This window comes from Pelophylax lessonae (genome assembly GCF_965119305.1).
Source record: "Pelophylax lessonae genome assembly, chromosome: 4".
In the NCBI taxonomy this organism is placed as follows: Eukaryota; Metazoa; Chordata; class Amphibia; order Anura; family Ranidae; genus Pelophylax; species Pelophylax lessonae.
The window spans coordinates 309641209-309662057 of record NC_138771.1 but is presented as its reverse complement, the minus strand read 5'-3'; the positions used below and the strand labels follow the sequence as shown (position 1 = coordinate 309662057).

The 20849-nt window shown below is 42.8% G+C and overlaps 1 protein-coding gene across 1 annotated transcript in view; it reads left to right on the top strand.

Annotated features, from left to right (window-relative positions):
• The window catches only part of RNF44 (ring finger protein 44), a 107766-nt gene extending 90648 nt beyond the window's left edge, over positions 1 to 17118 (top strand). The window contains exons 6-11 of the mRNA XM_082255667.1: positions 3127 to 3288; positions 3497 to 3612; positions 3734 to 3821; positions 4816 to 4937; positions 6863 to 6962; positions 15087 to 17118. Of these exons, the coding sequence (XP_082111793.1) occupies positions 3127 to 3288; positions 3497 to 3612; positions 3734 to 3821; positions 4816 to 4937; positions 6863 to 6962; positions 15087 to 15149 (651 nt within the window). The 3' untranslated portion in view covers positions 15150 to 17118. The remainder of the gene's footprint in view (positions 1 to 3126; positions 3289 to 3496; positions 3613 to 3733; positions 3822 to 4815; positions 4938 to 6862; positions 6963 to 15086) is intronic.
• The last annotated feature ends 3731 nt before the right edge of the window (positions 17119 to 20849 follow it).

Here is a 20849-nt window from a genome sequence, read left to right as displayed (position 1 = left end):
AGTTTGTTCGGCAAAAACAATTAAAATACTCTGACCATACACATCAGGATATTGTTAACTGTTGTAGACAGTGAGTCTAATATTGCACAAAATACATAAAGTGACTGGTGCCGCAAAGTGACTGGTGCCGTATAGGAGAAATGGGGGGAGGGAATGGCACTCCCCAGAAAAGTAATTGGTTGATAATGCAGGTAGATGTATGCCAGATAAATAAATGTGTGGTAAACAACAATAAATACAAAAGGTATATAGTATAATAAATCCAAAACAGACAAAAGGTATATAGTATAATAAATCCAAAACAGACAAGTAGTAAATAGTGACAAGTGCCGTAAGGTGCAGACCAACTAGACAATATTGGATATGGTGATAAATATCAGGTGAGTGATATATGATATGGTAAATAAATAAAGTGCCAAAGATAAATATATAATGAAGAGTGCTACACAATTATGGTGATGTCACTAATCAGTAAATGGTTTGATAATTGGATAGATGAATGAAAATAACCTTAACTTGGGCATAAAATTAGCCAGATAAAGTGAAGCTGTGCACAAAATATTATCGGGGTGGTGAAAGGTTAACAATTTGTAAAAACAGTCCATAAATAGTGTAAAGAGGTGGTGAATCCTCGTGCGATAATCCCAGTAGCCACCCTGTGGTGGGTAAAGTGGTGGGGTGCTGGTGATCCCTCAAGTAAGTTGCACACTCACCAGAAATACCCATCCCACACGGGTATAAAGCGGGTATGTATAGTATAGGTATACGATCCCTCAAGGAATCCTGGTGTGTGGACCTGGTTGTCCCAGTAGGATCCTGGGACCCTCTAAGGCTCTTATCCGGTATTCCTGGGTGTCCTATTAGAGCTCTTATGGCCTGGTGAATGGATCCACGCTGGGTAGATGGGGTCCTATCCCAAATACTCCGGGGTAATCATCAGGGCGTTGGGGTAAGTGGTATCACCATAGGAAGTAAGGAAAGGGAAAATAGTGTGATACTGTATAACATTTTTATTAACACATAAAAGAAGTAAGGGTACTCACAATTTCACAATGAATAAAAAGCAGTGTACGAGTCCCTGGAACGCTGTGCGTTCCACCAAGAGCCGGAGCCGTCATATCAGTTCCGGTTTCGGTGCGTCCAATCATGGACCTCAAGGCTCTGAACTGCTATGTGCGGGTGCAGAAGTTCAGAAAGGAGTCCATTCGCACGGTGGTGGCATCCCTGCATCCAGGGGGATTTTCTTGCCTCCATCAAAATCAAGTACGCTTACCTTCACATTCCAATATGTACTGGTCACCAGCGCTTCCTCCGCTTTGCCGTTGGAGAAAAACCTTATCGGTTTGTGGCATTACCCTTTGGTCTCGCCTCTGCTCCTTGGGTCTTCACAAAAGTGTTAGCCTCGGTGCTAGAATTGTTATGCCAACAGGGGATCGCGGTACTGGGCTACTTGGATGACCTACTTCTGCGTGCGGAGTCTCCTACTGCTCTGGTGGAAAACCTGGAAATCTCCATAGGAACTTTGGCTGGATTCTGAATTTTCAGAAGTCTGCTCTAGTTCCATCCACAAAGCTGTACTTTCTGGGTCTGACTCTTGACTCGGCCTAAGCCAGAGTGCTCCTTCTCTGGACAAACTGTAGAAATTGCAGGCTGCAATTCGTCTCCTGCTGTCCAGCAGATGGTCATCCCTCTGGACTTGCATGTGGGTGCTGGGCCTGATGGTGTCTACCTTCGAGGCAGTTTCGTTTGCACAGTTCATACAAGGTCCCTGCAAAATGAGATTCTGGCCAAATGAGACAAGACTCTGCAGTCTCTGTACATTTGGATCCGGCTGAGCCGTGGAACGAGGGAGTCCCTTATATGGTGGTTTCATTCTCTGGAGCTTTGGCTGGGCAAATCATTCCTCCCCTTGTATTGGACAGTGGTCACCACGGATGACAGCCTGTCAGGCTGGGGAGGCGTCCTCTGCAAAAATTTTGCTCAGGGGCTCTGGACACTGGAAGAGTCCAGACTACCGATCAAGGTCTTGGAACTCTGAGCGATTAGACTGTGCCTGGACCATTGGACGGAAACGTCTTCAGGGATGTTCAGTGCGCATGCAATCAAACAATGCAACGGCTGTGGTTTATGTCAGTCACCAGGGGGGCACAATAAGTGTCCTGGCGGCTCTGGAGGTAGCTGGCATTCTAAGGTGGGCAGAACAGATTGTTCCAGCCCCCTCCGCCGTATACATTCCCGGGGTGGAAACTGGCAGGCGGATTACCTCAGTCAACAGGCGTTGGACCAAGGGGAGTGGTCCCTTCATCCGGAGGTGTTTCATCAGTTGTCTCTCTGGTGAGGCATCACCAAGGTAGATCTGTTGGCGTCTCAGCTCAACCGAAAGGTGCAGAGGTTTGTGGCTCGGTCATGGGATCCTCTGGCGGACGCCGCAAATGCGCTGGTGGCCCCATGGGATCAGTATCGTCTGATTCATCTTTTGAGGGTTTCAGGAGGCTCCAGTTGTTTTGGTTGAGCCCCTGTTGCCTGGTTGGCTAATGTTTAGCCTTGGGAATTTTTGTTGGTGTTTCCCACCCCTCATGTTTAACACTTCTTGGGACATCCAAATGGTCAAGAATTACAGGAGCTGTGTCCGTTAATGAACATCAGAGAAATGGTTTTTACTGTAAGTCAAAAATCCCATTTTTTTTTTTTTTGCCATCCGTTCCCTGTCGGGCATTTTTTTTTCCCCCTGACGTCTTGTAGACACAAAAGTAACAGGAAAAAGAAACATTTCTCTGAATTGAGGGAAATCCTCGTTGTGACTGGATTAGGTATCCCAGAATCTTGGATTTTCTTTTCTTCAGTCGCTGTAATGATCTCCTTAGTCAAATGCAATACTAAAATAATAGTGCAGCGTTACTCTTGTCTGTTCTGAAAAACCTATAAAGAATTAAAAAAAAAAAAAAGTTGACTTTAGATAGATAGATTTTAATATTTTTTTTTTTTAAGGGGTATAGAGGGGCATATGTATTGCTAATTGAACATCATATTGTATGTTTAGCTATATTGCCATGGCATTCATATTATGGTTTTATTTTTTTTTTGCATGGCTTATTTTCTTTAATCTTCTGTATTTTCACCATCTAGCCACTGCAGAGGATAGACAATGAGTTAGAGCTTCGAGGGGACCAACATCACATGGGCAATTTCCCATTCCACCACTCTCACCCTGTGCCTGCAATACCCCATTCAGCGCCCATGCATTACCTCTCCCATGATGCACTGCACCAGGAGCTATCCTTTCCAGTGGTAAGTGCACAGTCAGACACTTTTCCAGTTAAGTGCTTGGTGAATATTACAGGTTAGAAAAATGTATGTTTAAAAGAAAATTGGCATGTACATAGTATCCTCCTTTAAGGTTTTTTTTTGTTTTTTTTTTTTATAGTGATCTTGTTTTGCTTATGGTTTTATGTGATTTTTTTTTTTTTTGGAGTATAATTGTGCTTTATATTTGCAGCCATATGCCCATTTGATGCCACGGCGAATAAATGCCCAACGATATCGCCTGCAGCAACCACTGCCGCCTCCTGCACTGCCCCCTTCATATTATCCCAGCTTTCTCCCCTACTTTCTGTGAGTATTTCTTGCTGTAAATCCTGGAATTGCTATTTTTTCCTTCATTAATTCTTTTGTCTCAGCGATAGGAGTGCTACTATACTTACAACTCATGTCATTGTTCACATGCTTCTTTCAGTTCCATGCTTCCTGTATCTCCCACTTCTGTTGGCCCAGCAATCAGTTTGGATTTGGATGTGGACGATGTGGAAATGGAGAACTATGAGGTTGGTTTAACTTCGAATTCCTGTTATAATCTTTTCATATTCTTCTTTTGGGAAACCCAAGTTAAGGAAAGGATGCTCCTCCTTTTTTTTTTTTTTTTTTTTAACTGTAGGGACTGTAAGAAATGTAATCTTCTCTCTGTGATTACACCAATCAGTCCCGTTGTTTAAAATAGATGGTTTTTGGGTTGCTTGTGATTTTATGGCCCTCAGCCAATTGAAGACCTTTATTGAATGACTGACCTATAGCTTATAAAGCTTACCCAAACGTGCATAGTTTTTTACATTCTGCCATCCAAGTGCAGGCGTCTCCAAACTATGGCCCTCCAGTTGTTTAGGAACTACAATTTTCACCATGCCTAGTCATGTGTGTGAATGTCAGAATTTTGCAATGCCTCATGGGACGTGTAGTTCCACAACAGCTGGAGGGCTGTAGTTTGGTGATCCATGTTCTAATGCAGGGATCCTCAAACTACGGCCCTCCAGTTGTTGCGGAAATACACATCCCATGAGGCATTGTAAAACTCTGACATGACCAGGCATGATGGGAGTTGTAGTTCCTGAACAAGTGGAGGGCCATAGTTTGAAGATCCTTGTTCTAGTGGATAATATATGTTACTATATTGGACATGCCTGATGTTATCCATATTAGATTTGTGACATCTGTTGGTGACATTGTACCCAATTTCCTTGCTAATTTAAAAATAGCCTGTTAGGCTCACTCACACTGCACATGCACATGGCAGACAATTCTGAGAATTGTCCACTATCCTGTAATTGTCAGGTCTATAAGTGTGCACAGAGATGTATTGCTTTGGTTACACTGGGATTGTGGCATTGAAGCTCAGTGGTCTAAACACTATCTGCGCGTGTCTATTTTCTGTGGCTTCTCCCAGTGGGCCAGCCGCCGACAAAATGTTGGATGTTCTGCATTCAACTCGTCCTCAATGAGACCTTTGACTTTCTTCTTCCGTTAATTTAATCTTTTTTCTTTTAGGCATTGCTCAACTTAGCTGAACGCTTAGGAGAAGCAAAACCCCGTGGACTCACCAAAGCCAACATTGAGCAGCTTCCGTCATACCGCTTCAACCTTGAGAGCCACCAGTCTGAGCAGACATTGTGAGTAATTGAGGGAGATGTCTCTACCTCCCAATAAATGTTCACATTCCTAAGATCCAAAGCAATTTTATAAACCTCTGCTTTACTAAATAGCACGCGCTTATTTTAAATGTGTATCTTGTGAAATATTATTCATGAGACATTATTGACATTTTCCAGATTTAATTTTCATATGTGAATGTACAATATATATGTGAAGCACTGCATAAATTGACAGTGTGCTTAAAGTACCTGTAATAAATAAGTAAAAAAAATAAAATAACTAATTTTTCAGAGAAAGATTTAATATGATTGAAAAATACGAACTATGAATGGTTTCGTATGAAGGGGTAAACAAATTGTATAGAGAAACTTAAAGTGATTGTAAACGATCGGCTTGTAAAACAACCCCTTCAATTTAAAACAAGAAATGAAAGGCAAAACATTTTGGAATAGATAAAATAAATAATAGATTTATATATTTTTTTTGTTATGATCACATTCCCTCTGCTCTCAGCTGCGTATGTGCTGGGGGGAGGAGAAGCAGCAGTACACTGAGCTTGGTAGTGAATGGCTGTGCAAGCAAGGGGGACGTGTCTGATCATATATTTGAGTACATATATTTCCTGAAACACAGGTAATCCCACGACTCCCAAATGGGAGGCTGTTTTCACAAAGTCACTAACTATATAGGCAAAGGCACACCATCCTATCACAGTTTTCTAAAACACCTGAAAAAATACAATTTAAATCAGGGCACTTCAACTACTTCCAAGGATGGTTTCTAAGGAAAAGGATTAGGCCTCGTTAACACCATGTGCAGAGATGTCCGTTTTTTTCTGCACGAGCACAAAAAAAAAAAAAAACAATTGATCTCTACGTGCCCTGTTTACACCACACTAGTATCATGTGAAGATTTTTTTTCTATGCAGGAATCTGTAACGTGCGGTTTTTTGCACAGGAGGAAACTGACATGATATCAACACTGTGGTGTGAACAGGGCACATAACAGTTAAGTTAGTTAAATCTTTTTCTATAATGTTACACCAAATGGATACCCAACATGTCATGCTTCAAAATTGCACACGCTTGTGGAATGGGGACAAACATTGATTTTTTAAAAATCTCCATAGGCGATGCTTTAAAAATGTCTACAGGTTACCAGTTTAGAGCTACAGGAAAAGGTCTAGAGCTAGAATTATTGCTCTCACTCTAACAATCGCAGTTTGAACACCATTTTAAATATGTGGGCGCGACTTGCATTCCCTTCTGCAAGCGAGCTCGGAGGGACGGGGAGCTTTAAACGTTTTATTTTTTATTTTTTTTTCTTATTTTACATTTTATTTTTTATTTTTACAACTGTACCTTTTTAAAAAAAAAAAAAAATGTGATCAATTTTATTCCTATTACAAAGAATGTAACCAACCCTTGTAATAGAAATAAGCAGGACAGGTCCTTTTTAATGTGAGATCTGGGGTCAAAAAGACCTCCGTTCTCACATCTAAACTTAAAACAGAAAAAAAATGTGCCCTTTAAGGCTGTTGGGAGGAAGCTTTCCCTCCGCCCATAAAAATGATCCTGCGGCAAATTCGCAGTAAAGAGGACCGCCCGCCCTGTAAGAAAATAATGGGGTTATGGCAGTTATGTGCTGCAATGACACCGGTATTTAACGTCAAAGAACTGACGTAAAACTGTGGCTGGCGGTTCAGAAGTGGTTAAAGAAGTAGGGCTCGATTCATAAAATTTAACACAAGCAAAAGTATCTTTTTCCTCTAGATGTGATTTTTAATGTTCAAAGCTTATTGGGATATGCTTAAAATAACTGTCACTTCTTAAAAATAACAATTCTTTTTTATCTATTAAAGCATGACTACAACCCCCTAATCATGAATACATTACATTTACAGATTGGCAGTTTTATAAGTAAATCTATTGATCTCTTACAGGTGCGTGGTGTGCTTTAGTGACTTTGAAAGTCGGCAGCTTCTTAGAGTGTTACCTTGTAACCATGAGTTCCATGCAAAATGTGTTGATAAGTGGCTCAAGGTACGTTGCTGTGCACTTCTTTTCTTTTTTTTTTTTTTTTTTCGATCACGTATATAATTTAGCCAGATTAGAATTTGCCTTCATTTTGTGTCTGTCGATACCATGTGTTCAGCACTTTTTAAGCCTCATAACCACCTTTCAACGTCTGCCATGAATGTTACAATGGGTACCACAGGTGCACTGTATTGTGTTAAAAATTAAGAAGTATGTTGCTTTTAAGAAGCATCTACGCTTTTCAGGGCGCTCCAGTGATTTCAATGGTAAATACTCTGTAACCACACCTATAGCATTTATGGTGTGTTAGTAAAGCATTTATGTAGTGTTAGCTGGGCACTGCGGGAGAGACAGTAGAGGTTCCTGTATCCCAGAATGCACTGGGAAATAGTAGGACCTGGACAGAGCAGCTTCAGCCAGTTGCCGTGTGTACAGAGCAGCCGTGTGGTAACACCATTTGCTTCTATGTGCAGTCAGAAGCATCAAGCCAGCAATACTACCACTGCCAGGCAGGAGCAGAGGCGTTGATCATTATTGCAAGGGCTGAAACCAAGTCAAGTGTCGAAGATCAAAGTATACAAATCAGTTTTGCAGATAATTCACAAAAATGTCTGCTATCACAGCACAACCTAACTACTCCTCAAAGTAGATGCATTTTAACTACTCCTCAAAGTAGATACATTTTCTCAACATCTTTCCCTTTGAAAGGAGAAATATGGCCAAAGCTTTTTTTCTCTATCGCTCATTGACAGACGTAGTCCTCGGTGATACAGCACCTTCGGGTTATGTTGCCTCCACAGGAGTAGGACTAGACAGGAAATAAAATGCTCTGGCCACACCCTAGGGGCAGTCCCAGAGGGTATATCCTCTCTCTCTCTGCCTCAGCAAATCAGTTTTTTTCTGTCTAGTCAGGAGTAAGGACCTAGATACCTTGCTGGGATCTTCGGTCCTGGCAGGATTTTTTTCTTAGAAAAGAATTTTTTAAGACAGCTTTTTTTCCTCCAGTGTTCCTGTGAGATCTTCAAGCAAGAAAGCTGAACTGGGCGACGGGCGGGATGTTGAGATCCAGTGGTCACCCCAGTTCAGCCTACGAGCGCGTGCAGGCCATAGCTCCGCGCTGGGTCGGCCGCGACATAGTCCCACTGGACGGGGACTGACCCTGCGAGTTAAACGTCTCGCTGAAACGCCAAAGACCATGAGTCACGGCGCCCGTATTGGTCGACAGCCCTCCTACCTCGGTGGAGAGGGGTACTGTCAGGAGTTGGCGCCCGCCTGGTTCCGGTATGGTGAGTAGTATGTTCCCCCTTTCCCCCTGACGGGTCTTGTGGTGAACGCGGGCCCCTCTCTGTAATGGTAAGGATGGGTTCCCCTCTATCCTACAACATGTCACAGATCCCCCTAATTGAGTGTGATTTTTGTGTACAAGAAGCCAGGAGGCTTGGTTTTGGAGCTGACAATCTAATTGTAAAAATGTGAAAATGATTGTAGTCAGTGGCAGTACTAGAACTTTACTGTGATAGTATAAGGTATCCTACCTGTCAGTAGCCACAGGGCGATGTCTATACATGTATACTGCATTCCAGATCATTCCTCCAGCTAAGCAGATGCCTCCCGACGGCCACGGACCGCATACGGCCCGCTAGGGTCCGGTACCTCCGACCACGCTGACCACCACGAGGGTGAAGGGTTGTGAGGCAGAGATCCTTCTGCAGACATGCCGCTATTCTGTGCAGGCCGCCGCCATTGTCTGGTAGATCGCACGAGGCCGCCATTTTGGTGTAGCCTCGTGTCTCCAGCATGGGGGCGGCCATGTTTGAGGTGACTCAAACACCTCATGGAGCCAGGGGGAGGAGCCGACAGGCGTGTTAAGGGGCGGAGCCGCCTCTTTTACCCAGGAAATAGGGCCAAAGACTTCCTGTCTGTAACAAGACAAGCACTGAGCAAGCTGATGAAAACTTCTGTGCATCAGGGATGAGCCTTGGGGTCTGTCTCTCTCTCTCTGTGGGGTCCAAAAAGGCAGGTAACACTGAGGGGCGCTGTTGCGACTGGGGGACACAAAAAAAAAAAAAAAAAAGTTTTTTTTTTTTTTTTTACTTTGTCATTTTTTGTCGCTGGCAAGTGTCTTGTATAATCATTGACCCTGCCGCATAGGTATCCCCACCTGATCCCCTCAAGGTGGCCGCAGGACCCTCCAGTACCCCACTTGTTTTTAATGCATTATCGGCAGTTTTGGAGTCTTTGGTATCCCGGGTGGAGGTGGCCTGTCGGGGACGGGGGTCAAGTAGCGACCCCCGCCTACCCCTATTGTTTATCAGATACTTCAGATACGGATTCAGAGCTGGTCAATGCAGTTGCAGGTCCCTCTTAGGGGGCTGTTGTCTCAGGTAATATCTCCTCAGCAGTGAGGAGCACGTTTCTGCCTCCGCCATAGCACAAGAGTGGTGGATGCACTAGTTGTGTCCGTCCGGGAAACCTTTAGTCTTGAGGTTACACCGGCAGAGGTAGCTGAGACTGAGATTCCTTTTTGGTACTTGTTAGCCTACCAAAAGGGCGAAGGATTTTCCTTTACCCAAATGGGGTTGTTTTGAAACGAACCCCTGTTATTTCCAAACGCATGGCTAGGTGCTATCCGTTTGAGGAATTCCTCTTTATAGGATAGACGGTACCACCTGCTGTCTTGCCACAGACTGTTAGGATAAAAAGACCTCGTAACTAACAAGGACCTTCCTTTTCTGCTCATATGAGTTGTTCGTTCCGCGAGGGCGGGCGATAAGGCGAAACCCTCCAAAGCCCCTTTAGAGGGGTTTCAAAGGGCGCTGGTCGGGTAAACAAAGAGTCCGGCTCAGCCAAGCCTGAAGAATATAGCCTGATGCGCCCCTATCCATCTCTGGGGTGGGGGGGGGGGATGTTTTCACCGGTTTCTGGAGGACACAGGATCGAGTTTCGATCACTTCCACCGGTGCGATTCTTCCCTTCTAACATTGAACGGTTTCAGGGGTTCTATTCGAACCTATTCACAATGCCCAGGAAAGAGGGCAAGGTGCGTCCAAATCTGGACTTGGGAAGAAATAGAGTCCATCCGTACAGTGGTGGCCTCCCTGCATCAAAGAGATTTCCTGGCGTCCATAGACATATAGGATGCCTATCTTTATATCCCCATCATCGCAGGACATCAGCGTTTTTTCGCTTTCCCAAAGATCATCCCTGGTTCCCACCAGGAGACTGAACTATCTGGGCCTAAGGTTGGATACATCCTGGGCAAGAGAGTTTCTCCTTGCTGGGAAACTCCAGAAGGTTCAGTCAACGATTCGGATGTTGCTGTCCGTCAATTGGCTGGGACTGATGGTGGCCTTCTTAGAGGTAGTACCGTATACCCAGTCTCATACCCGAATTCTCCTGAAGGAGATTCTTTTTTAATGGAATCAGAATTCCGATTCCCTGGACAATCGGATCCGGTTGAGCGAGCGGACCAGGAAGTCTCCGATGCTCAACCAGGGGAAGTCATTTCTTCCGATAGTATCCAGATTACCAATAAGGGTATCGGAACCGAGAGCGATCAGATTTTGTCTGATTTACTGGATCGAGCAGCTCTAGAGCAGCCCGATTCGGATCCAATCGCATATGGCCTCTTCATCCAGAGGTTTTTCCCTAGCTGTCCCTTCATTGGGACATCCCGGATGTGGATCTGTTGGCACCTTAGCCTAACAGGAAGGTGCGGAGGTTTGTAGCTCGCGCCACGATCCTCTAGCGGACGCAGCAGAAACGCTGATCGCCCCGTGGGGGCAGTATCAGCTACGGCATGCCTTCCATCCTCTAAAGTTGCTGCGGGAACTTCTTCGCAGGATAGAGGTGGAGGGAATTCCAGTTATTCTGGAAATTCCGGATTGACCTCGTCGAGCCTGGTACGCCGACTTGGCGAGGCTAGTCGCGGACGCAGCTTGGAGACTTCCTCTCAGGGAGGATTTGCGGTCTCAGGGACCGATCTTCCATCTTGCTTTACAGTCGCTGGCTTAATGGCCTGGCCATTGAGACCCAGGTACTGAAGGACAAGGGAGTGTCAGCTTCAGTTATTCCTACCTCCAGTTAAAGCAAGGAAAGCGACTTCCAGCACATGGAAGTCTTATATTGCATGGTGTGAATCTATTGGATTTCCCCCACATACCTATTCGGTGACCCGAATTTTGGTCTGTCTGCAACAAGGGGTTGAGCAGAAACTATCCTTGAGCACGATCAAGGGTCAGGTTTTCGGCGTTAGCAATCTTCTTTCAAGAAACCTTTGGCTAATCATTCCTTGGTGCGGAATTTCATCCAGGGGGTGCGACATCTGGCTCCGCCAGTGCGCGCACCCTTACCGCCTGGTATCTTAATTTAGTGTGGTCGGTTCTTCAGAAACTTCTCTTTGAAGATATTAGGGAGATTCCCTTGCTTACATTCCCAGAAGGTGGCCTTCTTGATGGCCATTACTTCTGTACGCAGGGTGTCAGAACTGGCCGCATTATCCTGTCGTTCCCCAGATCTGGTGGTTCATAGGGATAAGGTGGTTCTTCTTCCGAATCCATCCTTCCTTCCTAAAGTGGTTTTCGTAAGACGGACTCACTTTTTGTGATCACGGATAGCCCTTGAAGGGGGTTGCCTGTGTCTGCCGCGACCATATCTACATGGATCAGTCAGACGGTGGTACAGGCTTATTCTATTAAGGGTCGGAATCCTCCGTTCCCTGTTAGGGCGCACTTCACTCGAGCGCTCAGTACTTCCTGGGCCTTTCGCCATCAGGCGTCAGTGGTCCAGGTATGTAAAGCGGCCACCTGGTCGTCGGTACATACTTTTACAAAATTTTATAAAATTGATGTAATGGCATCGGCGGATGCCTCATTTGGCCGCAAGGTTTTGCAGGCCGCAATTTGAGGAGACCGGTGGTCTACCTCGAGGGTTTTTTTCTGTTTCAAAATTTTTTTGTTGAGTCTCATTAAGGATGAGCATTGTAAACTTCTAGATGGCACCGGTTGGGCCTTCTAGATTTGGATTTGATTTCCATTTTCCCACCCCTCATTTGTGATACTGCTCTGGGACTTCCCGAAGGTGCTGTATCACCGAGGACTACGTCTGTCAATGAGCTATAGAGAAAATGGATTTTTGTAAAATCTTACCGTAAAATCCTTTTCTCTTAGCTCATTGACAGACGTAGTACCCGCCCCTCTGTTTTTTTGAGTTGGGTTGGGTTAAATTCTCTAAAGACTGCTTTTATGACATAACTGATTTGCTGAGGCAGAGAGAGAGAGAGGATATACCCTCTGGGACTGCCCCTAGGGTGTGGCCAGAGCATTTTATTTCCTGTCTAGTCCTACTCCTGTGGAGGCAACATAACCCGAAGGTGCTGTATCACCGAGGACTACGTCTGTCAATGAGCTAAGAGAAAAGGATTTTACGGTAATATTTTACAAAAATCCATTTTTGTCCATACTTCTTCTATGGATCACAGTGCAGTTCGACCACAGATGCAGCATCACATTAATGTTGCTTCCACCTAGGTGAGTATTTTTTTGTTTTTTTTAAATCCCGAACTTCTCTTTTAAAGTGTTACTAAACCCAGGACCCTGCATTCACTATATCTGGTTTCCCACAGTACACAGAACATGGAAATGTAATTATTTTAGTAAATATAAACTGCTAAATACCTTTTCTCATAAGCAGTTTATAACAGTCTTGTGACTTCTATCAGTGTCTGGTTGAAGCTTGTAGGAGGAGTTTTCATTCTCCCCGGATTGTCCAATGAGGCTGCAGGACCCCTGACCCTCTGTCTGGACAGTGCTGATTGGCCCTATGCTAATCACATACACCCGTCCAAGAAGAAAAAAAAAATCTCCAACAATACACACTAAACTGAGCATGTGCAGAGTGACTCCAAAGGTATCAGGAGATTGTTTGGGGACAGTAAAAGAAGGGGAGGATCAGAGAAGACAGGATCAAACATCCTTTTTACACAATGCAGAGAATTAGCGCATTAGGTTCCATAGTGAGTATAACAAGCATGCTTTACTGCATATACAGACTGATTTTACAGTTGTGGGTTTAGCAACACTTTAATTACTTCCCCCCTAGAAAGCAACACTTTCATGGGCATTTACAGTGCCTCGAAAAAGTATTCATACCCCTTGAAATTTTCCACACTTTGTCATGTTACAACCAAAAACGTAAATTAATTTTATTGGGATTTTATGCGATAGACATCACAAAGTGCCAATTAATTGTGAAGTGTAAGGAAAATGATAAATGTTTTTCAAATTTTTTTTACAAATATGTGAAAAGTGTGACATGCATTTGTATTCACCCCCCTGAGTCAATACTTTGTAGAACTACCTTTCACTGCAATTACAGCTGCAAGTCGTTTTGAGGATGTCTCTATCAGCTTTGCACATCTAGAGAGTGACATTTTTGCCCATTTCTCTTTGCAAAATAGCATCAAACTCTGTCAAATTGAATGGAGAACGTTTGTAAACAGCAATTTCCAAGTCTTGCCACAAATTCTCAATTGGATTTAGGTCTGGACTTTGACTGGGCCATTCTAACACATGAACATGCTTTTGATATAAACCATTCCATTGTAGCTCTGGCTGTATGTTTAGGGTCATTGTCCTGCTAGAAGGTGAACCTCTGCCCCAGTCTCCAGTCTTTGCAATCTCTAACAGGTTTTCCTCTAGGATTGCCCTGTATTTGGCTCCACCCACCTTTCCATCAACTCTGACGAACTTCCCTGTTCCTGCTGAAGAAAGGCATCCCCACAACATGATGCTGTTCAGAGTGATGTGCATTATTAGTATTCCGCCACACAGCATTTTTGCTTTTAGGCCAAAAAGTTCAATTTTGGTCTCGTCTGACCAGAACACCTTCTTCCACATTTGCTGTGTTCCCCACATGGCTTCTCGCAAACTGGACTTATTGCTTTCTTTCTTGCCACTCTTCCATAAGGCCAGATTTGTGGAGGGCACGACTAATAGGTTTGCTGTGGACAGATTCTCCCACCTGAGCTGTGGATTTCTGCACCTCCTCCAGAGTTACCATGGGTCTCTCTTGGCTGCTTCTCTGATTAATGCTCTCCTTGCCCAGCCTGTCAGTTTAGGTGAACTGCCATGTCCTGGTAGGTTTGCAGTTGTGATATACTCTTTCCATTTTCAAATGATGGATTTAACAGTGCTCCGTGAGATATTCAAAGCTTGGGCTATTTTTTTATAACCTAACGCTGCTTTAAACTTCTCCACGACTTTATCCCTGACCTGTCTGGTGTGTTCCTTGGCCTTCTTGATGCTGTTTTAGTTGCTTAGGTTCTCTAACAAACCTATGAGGGCTTCACAGAACAGCTGTATTTATACTAAGATTCAAATGCACACAGGTGGACTCTACTAACTAGGTGAAGGCATTTGGTTCCACTAAATTTAATTTGGGGTATCAGAGTAAAGGGGGCTGAATACCAATGCATGCCACACTTTTCAGATATTTATTTGTAAAAAAATTTGAGAACCATTTATCATTTTCCTTCCACTTTGTGTTGGTCTTGCATTAAATCCCAATAAAATAAAGGCACAGTATGCAGCATTTTTTAAGTTTTTTTTCAATGCTTCAAAAACAACATAAATGCAATGGGCGTGTTAATGAGCACTGCTTTATTCTTCATAATCAACAAGCATGTGAATGAGCCCTTACTAAGGAGGTTTGGTTGGGTGAGAGTTTAAAGTGCCAAACACTGGAAGTCCCATGCAGAGGGGGAGATATCTAAAGAGAAGTTTTTTTTTTTTTTTTTCACTCCAATTTACTCTCTGAGGATTCTTTTTTGATACAATAGCTTCTGTAAATGCAAGTTTCTGTCGAGGGTTGCTTCCCTTTCTCACTAACACTTGGATGATACCATGGAGCCTTTTATAAAAAAAAAAAGAAAAAATGAGGCTAGGTCCATAAACGCAATGTGGCAGGACTTCAATGTTCAGAATTGGGGGTAGGCTAATGCCTTCCCATATTCTTTGCAACAGTATGCCTGACAGATCTAGGTAAAAGATTTGTTTTCTTGTAAAAATATGTTGGGGTTTGGTATTGTGTAAAATGTTGACTTTGATTCTTTTTTTTTTTTTTTTTTTTCAGTCCAACCGCACATGTCCCATCTGCCGGGCTGATGCCTCTGAAGCTCACAGAGATGGGGAGTGAGGACAGGAATTTGCCCTCTCACCTCCTGCCAGTGCACAAACCCAGAGGGATAAACATAAAGTAAACCAGCCTCCTTGCCTGTCTCGGATGCTTCAGCTTCCCCCTCCACTTGCACTTGTCCTAACGGCTAGGACACAGCAGCTTTGAATCTGGAGGTGGTGTCAAGAGTCATACATTCCACTGTCTCCATCCTAGTACCTCTACACCCCAGTACTTCCCAGCTGAGCTCCTACATTATGTATTGTAGTTGTGGGACTTGGGAGGGATTTGAGGTGTGTTGGAGATGAATTGGGTTGTACATTGGAGAGTAACTTTTTCTCCCTTTCTCCAATGTGAGTAGCTAAGGCTAACAGGTTTTAAAACAAAAAAAAAAAAAGACGATCTTTAAGGCCAGTGCTAACCCCCGAACGGGAATTTGAGGCATTACCAGGGGCTCCCTGTCTGCAAAATTCTTCTGTTAGTCCCTTAGTTGAGGGGGATGTCACAGCTGCTTATTTAAATATGTTTGCACTGAAGCCCTAGAGGGCGGTTTTGTTATTTTCTTTTAATTCTGTGGACCAGCATTTTATGTTCTATTACTTGATGCCATGAGAACTAATCATATTCGAAGAAGGTTGTAAAATCAGTTTGGCCTTTTTAAACTTTCTATTAGTATTGTTCCGTAATCTGTTTTTAATCTTGTCTCCAGCTTTGTTCAAACGTGTGTGGTATTAGCAATCCATTCCAGTCTACCTGAGAGCAATGAAATGGTGTGATTTGAAACAAGCATGATTTACAGTAACGCAATAGATGTTTTTTGTGACCCCGTGAGAAATCGAAACCTTTGCTCTGCTTTCGATCAGTAATTTCATTTTTTTTTTTTTTTTTTGTAATGGAGCAGAGGTGAAAACTAGGAAGGCATTTCAGTTTGTCTCTGCTATATAACAGACAATAGAAGACGAGGGGCTCTTCGCAGTTTTTTGATCACCAGCTAACCCTTTCTTTACCTCTTGACCTCTACTAACGAGTCACTACTGCCATGTGCCATTTCATGTAATGCAAGTAATTATTGCTAATGCAGTTGTGTTGCAGGAATCTCTGCTCTAGCAATATTCTCGGTTAGATAGTTTTAGACTAGCTGTCTAGCAGATGTTGTATTGGCCAGTCTAGTGGTGCAGGAGCTGTTTGCCCATATTCCTTCTCCTGTCTTCTGCTAGCAGAAGCCCTGGTAATGCCTCCATAGTGTATGTTAGGCAGCAGATCACACAGTTTGCAGGCTGGTGTTATGCCACAGGGTCAAATCTGTTGCACGCCAAGCTGTGTTCTAGTGATTGCACTCGGCACCCGCAGTTTCCCCATTCAAAGCTTCTCTGTGAGCAAACGAACACGGGGTCACCTGTGGGCAAGCGGCTGCCTTATTTAATTTGTATCCGTTTTTAGTTCAAGTTTGCATGATAGAACAGCAATGAAAACAAGAAGAGCCAACCAATCCTTTCCGATCTGTGTGCGCGTTTTAATGGTCGGACAGAAAGAGTCTGTCTAAATGTTTCACAATATGCATGTCTGAGCAGCTTGGAATATGGTATCTGCTAACCCTTGGCCGTCTGTGGAGTGACGTGAGGGGGGTGGGTGGGACTGGGATAAGCATTATTATAGGGGTATGTATCATGCTGAGCTGATTCCTGCTGTGCACTTGTTCGCAAGCAGAAGGCACCTGAACTATTTGTTGGGATTTGAATGTTTTGTTTTTTTATTTTGTTTCCTGTAATGGTCACACTCGGGCAGGGATTGTGTGCGATGGGGTGTTCTTAGACCAAAAGTAATTGAATTCAGTGAAATGAATGGCCCATAGCACATTACAGTGGGTAACTGCGGGACATTTCACATGGACTATGTAAACCAGTTCAACTTAGTCATTCTTGCATTCACCACTGTGCGGCCCTACCCAACTCTGAGCCATAAAACAGAGAGGATGTTAAGTTATTTCTGCAGCCAAAATGTTCTTTTTTTTTTTTTTTTTGTTGTGGTGTTTTTTTGGTTTTGGGTGGTAAATTGTTAATTTCAGTCACCAGTTGAGTATTTACAGCTCATTGACTGGGTAGTTTTCTTAAACCATGATGACTACTGTTTAGCCTCACCCAAAACTGAAGCCAGAAAACAAAAGCTGGGCACCAGTATAAAATGCAAACACCTAAAAATGACCAGCTTTCAGAACACCAGCATGTTTAGATCTGGTAAAACCTGAGCACTTCTGGCGAAGTTCAAATTTACCTGCTCCCTCCTGCCTCACACCTCCCTATTAGCCAGAGAGGCAATCTATCATAATGATGGGCCAACAGCAATGTATAGAGAGGCAGGAGAGACTGCAAGCTCTCATACTAGGTGATTTTGTCTGATCATAGCAACATGGCATTCATGCAGAACGGGGCAATTGAAGGCTACCACAAGTGTGTGCACCTATAGGTACCTGCACTTTATACCTACCAACTGTTTTTTGCTTGTTGAAGTGATAAAATCACTCAAATTATCCCAATTAAGGCCCACATAAGGTTGCTTCAACACCAATGTGGGGTGGTTTTCCCCCTCCACGGGTGCAGCACTGTATACCTGTGCTTTGCCATAGACTTCCATTATGTCCTGCATACTTTCAGAAAGCGCATCAAAACAGCAGGATATAACGGAAGTCTATGGCCAATCTCCGCTAACCCCCCACTGCTTGTTGAAGTGATAGAATCACTCAAACGAACCCAATAATTTCCCACAAAAGGGAGCTTTCACACTGATGGGGTGATGTTTTCCCGCACCGCGGATACAGTGAAAACTGCACTGCATTGGTGTAAAAGCTCCCTAAATATGTGGAAGAGTATTTCATTGTAGTGTTCATACCAACTGAAGGGAATTTTCCAAAAATTGTAAATCCATTGTTTGGAGTTCCTTCAGCCTCATTATAAAAAAATATATAATAGGACCCCCAGCCTGCTTACTTGGCATACTGGTTGCTGTGGGCAAAATAGTTTTTATTTTCAGCAAAGCCCTTTGTTTTTTATATTTTATTTTCCAGGACCCATCTAAAGTAGTAGGAACAGTGACACAATTCTTGCAGTTACATGTCACATCTCAGAGGGTTTGTTACCATTCAGCTGTACACGTCTTCCTTTCCACCATCCCCTTCGCTGTTCTCACTGTTGGAAGGTTTCAGGACAATTTGTATAGTTTGATAAATACTGATGCACTGAGCTGTACTTAACATATTCTGCATGATGGATAAACAAAATGTTTAAATAATACACAAATTACAAAGCACTGATCACTCATCTGTCATCCTCACCCTTGTATCAATCATCTAAATATGGACCTCCCCTCACCCCAAACCAAGCCTAACCTACTTGTTGATCATACAGGTGATGGCTTCAGATGAACAGGTTTTTTGTTTTTTTTTTCTGCATATTGGAAGCCCATGGAGAATAAAGCCATATGCTAATGGTGAGAACAGTGGAGAATGTAAACTGTTCCATATGCTGGAGCGTGATTGTATTTTTACCGTTTTTTTTTTTTTTTCTTTCCCCTCACAAGCGAGTCAGATTTGTAGAACTGCCACAGTGGGGCTTATGGAAAAGAGGCAGCAGCAACTGCAGCAGAAACCCACATCAAGCCCTAGTTTTACAGCACACAAGTTACCAAAGGTCTTACTGTATATATCTATCAACACTTCAGAATTCTGTTAGACTTACACAAGACAACAGCAGTATCTGCTGCATATCCGTTAGAAGTTCATCATCTGCTAGGGAAGTGCTCAGTCCTGTTATAGAAGGCCTTCCCCAGTCCAGTCGCTAAAGGGGTTATTCCTTCATCTGCCCTCTGCTCCACTGTATAAAATGCATAGTTCTTCCACTAATCTTAGTCAGAAACCCCACAACCATAGAAACCATAGTTTGAGTGCTGTCTGAGCTGTAGCACTTAGCACCTCATTATCATTTTGCTAGAAGTACAACCCATTGGTTTAGGATGTCTGTGATTGCTGCATAGATGCGCATATATATATATATATATATATATATATATATATATATATATAAAAATTTTTAATTTGTCATTACTTTCAAGCACCCCTACGGTGGGATATAGTGGATTGTTTACTGTATCATCCTAACCTCCTGGACCCCTACTCACATTGGGCTGATTGTTCATTTAGTCCCTTCCACTAACATTCCTGCCCCCTTCCCCAGAGTTGTGGCTTCCCTTACTCAGGGTCCCGGAGGTGTCTTCTGTGTTAGAACTGTATATCTATATGTGGGTATAAGCATATAGATATATCTCTATATATAAACTTTATTTTTGCTTTTGGTACTTGCACATTTACTGGTTACCTCATTTCCCATGTATGTATTTGAAAAAATGCTAATATATAGAAATGGTTCTTGAAGCTATCAGAGTGTGTTTTCTTTTTCCTCCATTCCATTGGAATAATATTGGTTTGTAGCATTTAACATTTAACTAGTAATATTGTATTATATATATATGTGTATACTGATTGAAATTTTTAACAGATTTGTACTTTTTTTAAAATGAAAGTTGCTAGTTTTGCTTGACCTGGTAGTGCAATCATTTATTTTTTTTAATGTTGTGGCTGAATTGAGAGGGTTCACTAATAAATGTACAAGGACAATAGTGGCATGTCTCTTGCGTGTTTTTTGTTCTTTCTGCAGTGTTCAGCTGGCCATAGCCATTAGGTTGCAGCCAGATATGTAGGGATAACGCAACCATTATATTTACATAGTGTGCAAAATTCCTGTTGGCAGTAATTTATCATCCATTGAGGGACATGGGAATTCTTAAATGGTCATGTTATACTGCCATCTACAGGATGTTTCGGACACTGACAAACATCAAGCCAGCTCTTTATAGCTCCACCTCTAACCGTAATAACTCAATTGTTTGCTAGTGTCCTAGGCGGTTGAATAGGAAAAGTAGTCTGCACAGTAGTTTCACTACTTTATTTGAACACTGACATTAAAAGGAATATAGACTCTGCTAAGCAACCGTTAAGCAGTCTTAGTCCTAATGTAAATAGATAGAAACTGTGCTAAGGGGCAGTTCACACCACATGTAGTCCAGTGCTTTTTTTCTGAATCAGAAACGCATGGATAGTAGATTATATGGTTTTCAGTGGTCAGTTCCAGAAAAAAAAAAAAAGTAGAACATGCTGCATTTTTTCTGGACTGTACTGGAACGCTGTAAAATGCATCAAAGACGCACCAAAAACATACTGGAACACACATGTCCTTATTTAGGGTCAACAAAAAAGGGTAAAAAATTCACTGGACTGCATCAAAAGCGCGCATGCAAAAAAGTATCTGGAATGCATCCAGACTGCGTTTCTATGGTGTGAACTGGCCTTAAGTGCTAAAAAAAAAATGTATTAGAACAATTGAACCTAATATTGTTGCGCTGTGCATAATACTACCAAGTTGTGCAAAACAATAAATGTGTCAATATCAAATAAGTATCAAATATTTTTCTTAAGAAAATTATGATCAAGCAGTGAAGACAATAGAGTCCATACAAATTATAAAGTATGTTGTCTATAAACGTATAAATTCCATGTGAAAACCAAATTGATGTTCATCATATCCTTTCAATCAATAATGCCTAGCCAGTGAACCCACCACCGCTCTTCATACAGCCTCTTACCAGATTGTAAGACCCCAAATTATAGGTGGT